Here is a 9,335-nt window from a genome sequence, read left to right as displayed (position 1 = left end):
AGCACTTTGAGCAAGTCGTGCACGCTTTTATTTCTTCACACCTGGACTACCGTAATGCACTTTATACATCTTGCATAAAGCACTTTCGTGCTTGCAGTTAGTCCAGAACTCTGCAGCACGACTTTTAACAAGAACCATAAAACGTGAACATATCACCCCAATTCTTGCATCTTTGCACTGGCTTCCTGTTAATTTTAGAATTGATTTTAATATTTTATTGTTTATTTTTAAAGCTTTGAATGGACAAGCCCCACAGTACATCTCGGACCTCACCAGCGCCCGCTTTGAGGTTCGAGGGCCAGCTCCAGCCAGTGGTGCTTAAGACAAGACTTAAAACGGGGGGGGCCAGGCGTTTTCTGTGGTCGGCCCTAAACTCTGGGCCACTTCTATGTATTTTTGATGAGGCTGTGTCAATAATGCTACCATATGGCAAGAAACTTTTCATTATTAAAGCCCAGGTGAGTGCTAATAACCTCAATTTAGCTGACCTAATGATAAGATTAAAACTTTTATGGAAATTTTGATTTCTGTGATTTCCAAACAAAATTTGAATCAAATTTCGACCTGTTACTCCTCAGAACAGATTTTCAGTTTGTCTTAGTCCATTTTGAAGTCCTTGTGAAGTGAAACCCAAAATCTGAGTATTAACACTCTAGACATGTTGGAATAAAGTTGCTGTAACCATGAAAGCATTTGTGATTCAGTGATATTAAAAAAAAAAAAAATCCTACCTTATATTTACTGCAGGGTTATCGGATAACAATAATATGTAATGTTTATGATAAAATCCCTCACTTAAAAAAAAAACTATATATGGAAACATTTTCTTAAATTGAAGCGTTGCTTTCCAGGGCAGTCTTTATAAGAGTGATTAATCCTTTGTCATTTTCCCGTCTGAAAGACTCAGACTTCCTGGGATGCTGGGAGCAATCACATTACCAACCGGTTACAATTTACCCTAATTTCTCTTGAGATGTTCCATCATGGAGATGTTTCAAGTCATTTAAAAACATTTCTGGCCCTTTGTTGCCACTATTCCAACTTATTATAAAAACGCTGCTAGCAAAAAATTCAAACTGGGCATTTAATTTTCCAAAAATCCTCCGTCTATTCCATTACACTACGCTGTTCTGTGTTCAGCATCTCAGGGAGGCTGTAGTCAATCCCAGCTGTTACTGGCAGAGAGGTAGGGTATATCCTGGACTGGTTTCCAGTCAATCATTGACAAAATACAACAGAGACAGACAAACATTTACACCCACACTCACAAGCAATTTAGAGTCACCAATTAACCTTCGTCTTGTTATGTGGGAGGAAACTGGATCACCCAGTGAAAACCCACTCAGGCACAGGAAGAATATACAAACCCTATCCAATCAGGACTCAAAACTAGGAATCTCCTGCTGTGACAATTCCCATTTCTCTCCGCACTTTAAAACACTTTGTATTTATAATAAATATTTTATTTTCTTGTGTTGATAAGACAAAGTGAAGAAGACAGAAGGATCTCCAAACCAACACAATCAAAAGAAACTCAAGAACAGATGAGAAACAAAGTCATTAACATCTATAGTCTGGAAAGGGACATTTCTAAGGCTTTCGGACTCCATCCATCCACAGTGAGAGCCATTTCCCACAAATGGAGAAAACTTGGAAGAGTGGTGTACCCAGGAGTGGCTGGCCTACCAAAATAATTTCAAGAGCGCATCGAAGACTCATCCAAGAGGTCACACAAGAACCCAGAACAACATCTAAAGACCTGCAGGACTCATTTGACCCAGTTGAGATCAGAGTTCATGATACAGCTATAAGAAAGAGACCAGGTAAAAATGGCATGCTGACCAAAAAGAACACAAAGAACTGTCCCACATTTGATAAAAAATATCTTGATGATCCCCAAGACTTTAGGGAAATATTCTGTTGACTGACAAGATACAAGTGGAAGTTTTTGGAAGGTGAACATCTCATTGAATCTGGCATTAAACTAAAACAGCACTCAATAAAAAGAACAGTGTGACCTATGACTGAATTACTGGGTTCTCTTCAGCACAAAGGACACACGTGTGACTTTAAGTCACAGCAAAGTCTTTTTTTAATAATACTAGCACACAAAATACATAGGCTAAGCCTACTCTGACTTGAACAATGGGGACTCGGGACTCGACTTGAGCTTGAGGTTTGGTGGCTCAACTGCAACATTGGTTTGACTACCCGATTGACGCTTGTTCCACAGAAGTTTCCTCTTCAACCGCTGCCTTCATATGTGCTGCAGCATCAGGAGTACAACTCCTGCACAGATATTTTATTCATAGGTGTTTACGTACAAATCCTGCACCTTAAGGCTCCGGAGGCAAGGGAAACCGCCCCCGTTTTAGTTGCATTAAAGACTGTCAGAACTGGTTTGGTACTTAAATCAGATTTAGATGCTGTGGTATGACCTTCAACAGATTGTTCATGCTTGAAAACCCTATGATGTGGCTAAATTAAAAAAAGAGTGGGTCAAAATTCCTCCACAGCATTTAAAAGACTCATTGCCAGTCGTCACAATTGCAGAACAACCAGTTATTAGGTTTATGGGGCAATTACGTTTTCCACATAGGACCAGGTAGATTTGGATTTCTTTTTTTTAACATAATGAATTAAATCATAATTTAAAAATGGGATTTTGCATTTAAATGCAAAATACGTAAATAGAAATCAGAAAGGGGAAAACACTTTTCACAGCTCTGTAATCACAGAGTTCCTGTCATCATATTTAGTATCTTACTGATGCTTTATGCAGATGACACCAGTGTTTAACCATCAAAAAATCTGATTGAAAACAAAACTTCTGTTAAAAAACTGTGTAAGGAATTCATGGATTAAAAAGGAGAATGAAGTCTGTGGGCTGCACAGTCAGTATGGTGATGATACAGTCGGGGGTGTGTGGGTGACAATGGGAAGTCATCAGGAGCTAACACACACACAAACACATGCAAGCACTCACACACTCCTGGATGTATATAAATAACCAGTGTGTTGTGTCAGCTTTTCCTGACAGATGGGACAGACATAAATTAAACCCCTTTAGAGAATGAGAGAGAGACAGGACTGGAGAGAGCGTTGAGACAAGAAAGCATAAACAAGTGCACACATTTGAATGTACAAGAGTATTTTCAGCTGTAAAACTGTGACAGCATGAATCTGAACCAACGCCTGGCATTCACATACAAATACACACCAACAAGCACACTATGAGGGGGCTATTGTGACTCCCATTAAGAGCAGAGGGGGAAATTAATTCCCCATCAAATGCTTAACATCAATCACCAACCTAACAGAGGTACATTCTGACTCACTGCTGCGCCTCTCAAAACCCAAATGTCACTTTAAGACAGCGACCGTGGAACGTCCCTTGTCACGTTGTCATGGTAATAAGCATCAGCACATTACCCTGCATGCCTTTGGCTGAACAATCTGATTATGATTGAGTTCAGACGTCTGCATGTTGGAGACAAGTCCTGCTCTGATTTGCATGACAAAAAATTAAAAGTAATAATAAAGGCAACAGCTTTTCAGGACTTGGAAAGGAAATTAAAAGTGGGAATTAGAGAAGAATTATGAGATGACAGAGAGACAGTGAGAGGGGAAAGAGAGAAGGGGACCAAAAACCAAGAGATCAATATCGTCCGTATAATTACCAACAGCTTCCTGGGTTGCTAGGAGACCAAACAGAGAGGGACAGAGAAGAGGAGACAGACAGAGACATAAAGGAGCTAAATAATTCCAAGGTTGTAGTCATTTTTATTACTGTCTGCAGTCAGACTGAGGATGGAGACAGGAGAGAGGAGAGGAAATAAGATGAAAGTGAAAGATAGAGTAAGGAGAAGAAGGGGAAGGGAAGGGAAGGGAGGGAGTAAGGAAATGAAAGATGTTCCTCTTTAGGGGTTTAGCTGGCATAAATAATTACTGAGATATTGACATAGCCTGTTATTTTATCGTCCACTATCCTTTCATTTTCATCTTTTTAAAAAGCAGAAGTCTGCCTTGTCCTAGCTTTCCTTTGGCTTCAACAGACTTACAGTTGAATGTTTGTTTTCCATATTGTCTGCCTTCATTCTGCCTCTCCTTTCTAACTTCAATTATTTCTTGTACATTTCAATCAATAAATCAATCAATCTGTGTTTGTATAGCGCCAATTCATAACAGAAGTTATCTGAGATTATAAATTATACTTTAACACGTTATTCTGAAAAAAGCTTGTGATGTTTATTAAATTTCATTGAAAACAAAGTGAGTGTGCATGAGAACACAGTCACTGATTAGGTTGACTTTTTTTTGTGTGTTTTTCATGACTTGTGGTTAAGAAGATGTGTGTTGGGATGCAGCTTTCTAATGATGATTCAAGTTTACAAAGATGTTGAGAAACAGCCTCATATCTAGGGAAAACCAGCCAAACAGCAAATGAATATGTTTTGATTTTAAGAAAATAAATGAGGTCTGGTGTTAGTTCATGCAGGGCACGGTGGTCATACGCCAGCTGTGACCGGCTGATGGCCAGCTGATCCCAATTATTGCCTCCCAACACCCAGTCACAGCTCTTTCTCTCAATACAGTGGCCCATTAAAATAAAACATGATGTACTTCTCACTAATCCCTGCTCGCATTTATGCTGATGCACCACGATGCTGCTGGCGAAGCTTCACCTCCTCCACCCCAGCCTCCTCTTTTATAGCAAAAAGCTTGTTGCATCCCTCATATTCAGACTCATACTGCTATGGATGTATTGCTTTCAAACCAATTTTATTGTACTCAATACACATTGTCATAAATGTATCTATCCATATGAGGGTTTCTAGCCAAAGTCAAGTCAAAGCATGCTGCTTGACTAACCCAGGGAGCATCTTTTGAGCAGAGCCTTCTCCCCCAAATAAAAACTGTGTATCGATTTTGCCATGAAATTATGAAAAGTATGATGAGCATGTTTTCTAAATGAATCTCATTTTACTCATTATCACAAAAAAACAACATAAAATGTATCAATGAATGTCCGTTTTCAGCTAAAACATGAAAAATGTTAAAAAAAAAATAGTTGTGTGTTTTAAGTCCCTCTTTGCACTGATGCTTAAATGAACTGAATAAAAGCTTTGTATATGTGATCACTGAACACTAGTATGAGGACGTTGGTGTACTGTTCCTTTAAATGCTGGGAGAGGAAGAGGAGCAGGGAGAGGGAGGGAGAGAAGTAGAGATTGAGGGAGAGAGAGAGGGAGACGTAGTAGAAAAAGAGGGGATGTGCTGTGCACTCTGTCTTGGAGAGGTGTGTGGGTTGACTGAGGTTTGACAAAAAGAAAGAAAGAAAAGTGACTTCTGGGGAAATTACTGAAGGGAGCATCATCTTTCAAGGATTTTTTTTCTTTCCTGAAGATATTAAAACATCTGGGAGGAGGAGCTGTTGTTGATCACATTCCTTGAGAGTATGGTGGACGTGGAAATAAAGGGCAGGTACCACTGACCTCTGATGAGATGGTGTGGGCACGTTACAGGGTGATTCAACAGTCTTAGAGAGGCTTTTATAAGCAATAATCTTGCTTAACTTCAGGTTGGTTTCTTGGTAGGACTTCAGCAGTTTTAAGGAATTTGATTTTTTTTTTAAGATAATTGCTCTCTAAGGAAAACTTTATGCAACTGAATATTCCCAGGATCATTTTGAATGTTTTTGAAGTTAACTTTGGGAAGTATTGCTGAATATTACACTTTCATCCTTTGGACAGATTCAGAATTTTTAAATAAATTTAATGCAAAAATCTTGATGTTGCTATCCAATTGTAATTTAGTGTATACTGTGAGACAAATATTGAGACCTTCTGCTAATAATCTGATCTGATTCTCAAAAACATTCATCAGTCAGTCCTGATTAATTTCACCTTAGATTCACTGTTTTGAGGGCAAGAAAGAAAAAGTGATGGCACAGAAAGAAGGAGGAACAGAGCAAGGCCAGGTTAAGACAGGGGATCTCGGGGCCAAAGCAACCATTGCAGGGGCCCCTACAGCAGGAGGAGGAGTGGTGGTGGAAGTCAGAGAGAAGAAGGGACCTCTACGGGCTGCAATACCCACAATGCCTTTCCCTGTGGCTGTCATCTGTCTGTTTCTGAACACCTTCATACCTGGACTCGGTAAGCTGGAAAATCACATCCATGTTCACACAAAGCTGAATTTGTTTTAATTTCTGTGTATTTATTGGTGCAAAATGTCTGAGGATTTTAGACGAATCTGAACCCAAAGAAAGGAGGAAAGCAAACATGAGGCAGAGTTCACATGCAGAGTTTAAATTTAGAGAAACTAGAGACAGCCGTGGGGAAATTGGACTCATGCAGGCATAGACAGTTTATAGCAGGGGTGCAGGCCTGCATGCCAGTAAATAAGATAAACAAACATGAAGGCAAAAGATTAAATAAATAGTGAAAGACGAGGAGTGACCATAAAAGTTACAGCATGGAAAGTTTGCAGGCAGTGGAAACTGAACAAAACACAGCCCTTTGATTACTACTATTTCTATTTCTCCACCATGCTAAAGATCTGGTTGCTTTTCCCTCTTAGTCTACCTATACGTGTGTGCATGTAGAAAAAGGGGCTGAGGGTGCAGACTCAGTTCACACCCTGTGCTATAATAAGATAGACTGGGTGTACACACACAGCATCAGTCTGCCAGATGTTAATACACATGCTAAATAAGACTGAACAGATATTATCACATTGGGTATGAAAATGCATCATATGTGTCATCATTACTGGCATCTGTATCATCACTGTAGGCAGATACATATCACAGCAGGAAATGTCATTATTACGGAGGCTGGAAACAGTATCTGAATCATCACTGTTGGTAGAAACCTTGTGCATGCTCTGGTGGTGGAAATGGAGGTCAATTCAGAATATGAAAAAGAAACTGCAGTTCCTCAAGTGGCCATCTAAGGCTGGCTCCAAAAAACAAGGAATCATCATTAGAACTCATAGTAAAATGAAGGATTAAATATATGCATAATATATGTATTGGCAGATAACATTGAACTTAATGGTTGTAGTGGCAGACATGTACATAGAAGGCCATATGTACGACCGATTTATTGGCTTTAAATAGCCAATTTTGGCTGTAAATATCGGCCTATCCGCAGTAAATATGGTTTATAATGACTGTAAATTTCAGTCTATTTCAGCTGTATACAATAGCCAATATCAGCTGTCAATATTGGCTATGGTCACTTCTAAATACTAGCCCATATTAGTGGTAAGCATTGGCATATCAACTGTATTTATCAGCCAACATCAGCCGCAAGTATTTTTGTTATTTTAGCTGTAAATATCCATCTATGATGGCTGTTTATTGTCCAATATATTGGTGTAAATTGCAGTACATATTGATCTGTTCTGACAGTAAATATCGGATAATATCAACTGTAAATGTTGACTATGTTGACTGTAAATCTAATTTTATATCGACTTCAAACCTGGCCTGTATTGGCTATAAATAAAGGCCTAGTTTAGCTGTAAATATTAACCCTCTATCATCTGTAAATAGGGGCTTTTATTGGCTTTAAATATAGGCCAATATCAGCTGTAAGAATTGGGCCTATATTGGCTCTAAATATTGACCAAAACAAGCTGTTAATATCAACTATATCAGCTCAAAATATGGGCCTATAATGGCTTTAAATATTTGCTAAAGTCAGCTGTTAATATTGACCTTTATCAGCAGTAAATATGGGCCTATATTGGCTCTTAATATTACCCAATATCAGCTGTTAATACCAGCCTATATATGCTGCCCATTTGGATTTATATTGGCAGTAAATTTCCATAAATATTGACTGTAAATATTGACCTGTATCAGCAGTTAAAATCTCTCCATCAGCAGTTAATATGATATACACTGGCTGTTAATATTGGTCAATTTCAGCTTTAAATGTTGGTCTATATCAGCTGGAAAAATCAGCAAATATCAGCTGTAAATATCCAACTATATAAGCTATATATATCAGTCAATAATAGATATCTAAGTATCGGCCTATATACACTGTTATTACATTGAATACTTGCCAATCTCAGTGGTAGATATCTGCCTATATCAGCTGTAAATACCAACCATGATCAGCTGTAAATTTCAGCCTAGATCAGCAATAAATATTGACCATAATCAGCTGTAAATATCACCAGGTTGGGATTGTCATTTCCAGCATAGTGACCACCATCATTGGGCTTCAAAACATCTATTTAAAAGCCAGTGGGTGAGGCCACTGTTTTAACGTCCATGTTTTATTCAGTGTTGGGAAGAGGTTTTGTAAGTTTTTTCACAAGGCACATCCAAGATCAAGCCAAATTCATAAGGTACACCATATTGATATCCATCAATAATAGCTGCTTTAATGCATGATAAAGTTTATTCCATCATTGTATAGTTGAACAAATATTAGTAGCAATAGATTCCCAATTTGTGCCTTGCTTCACCACAAAAAAAAATCATTATTGTATAAACTTAAACACAGTAATTATAAGATGTGAAATTTGTAGCTTGTCATACATGTTAGAATATATTTTAAGCAATACAGAGAGAGTAATATGTTGAGCTTATTTTTTGCAGACCCCAATCCTTTTTTGTCTGTTTCCTCTATTCAGATTTTATTTTTTGCTCTATTTTTCTGGTATCCTTTCAAAGTGATTGTAACAAGCTGTTATCATCCTGCTTTGATTAAATGATGTCCCCTGTGTTGTTTCCAACAGGATGAAAAAACTTTGATACCCTTTCAGCATACAGGGTATACTGTGCAGGCTGCTAAACTGGCAAAACATTGTGCACTAATTGAGTACATTTACATGATTACATTATGATTACAATACATGATTACATTATACCGTTTACTGTCACTAATTAAGTAATGGTAATCATATCATTTTGATGTGTTTAAATGTGATTCAGTGATGCGTTATTAGAAAAGCCTTGTTTGCATGATTATGTCAATGGTTTGATTCCTTAGGGCCTGCATGGTGATCACATAGACAGGGCTGTTGCTGTCTATAGTAAGGATCCTTCCAAGTCCAGTCCTACAGAGGCGAGGCAAAAGTCCTCCCTGGCAACTGTTGAACACACATTTGAAACAGGCTAGCATGTATGCATGATTGCATCATTAAAATAATTGCAAATATATAGTATACATGGCGGCAGCAGAATTGAGAATGGAAATGTTACTGACAACAGCATTGTACTTTTATCAGCCGTCTAATATGTGTATCATCATATCTTATCATTATACCATTGTATAATCTATGATTATATAATCATATTCAAGTATGATATAATG

General features: G+C 38.1%; 1 protein-coding gene across 1 annotated transcript in view; it reads left to right on the top strand.

Moving 5' to 3' along the window:
• The first annotated feature begins 5,290 nt into the window (after positions 1–5,290).
• Positions 5,291–9,335, top strand: part of stum (stum, mechanosensory transduction mediator homolog) — a 31,110-nt gene continuing 27,065 nt past the window's right edge. The window contains exon 1 of the mRNA XM_041805029.1: positions 5,291–6,155. Coding sequence (XP_041660963.1) covers positions 5,945–6,155 — 211 coding nt within the window. The 5' untranslated portion in view covers positions 5,291–5,944. The remainder of the gene's footprint in view (positions 6,156–9,335) is intronic.

This window comes from Cheilinus undulatus, linkage group 14, assembly GCF_018320785.1.
Source record: "Cheilinus undulatus linkage group 14, ASM1832078v1, whole genome shotgun sequence".
Lineage (NCBI taxonomy): Eukaryota > Metazoa > Chordata > Actinopteri > Labriformes > Labridae > Cheilinus > Cheilinus undulatus.
This window is presented reverse-complemented; position numbering and strand designations above follow the sequence as displayed.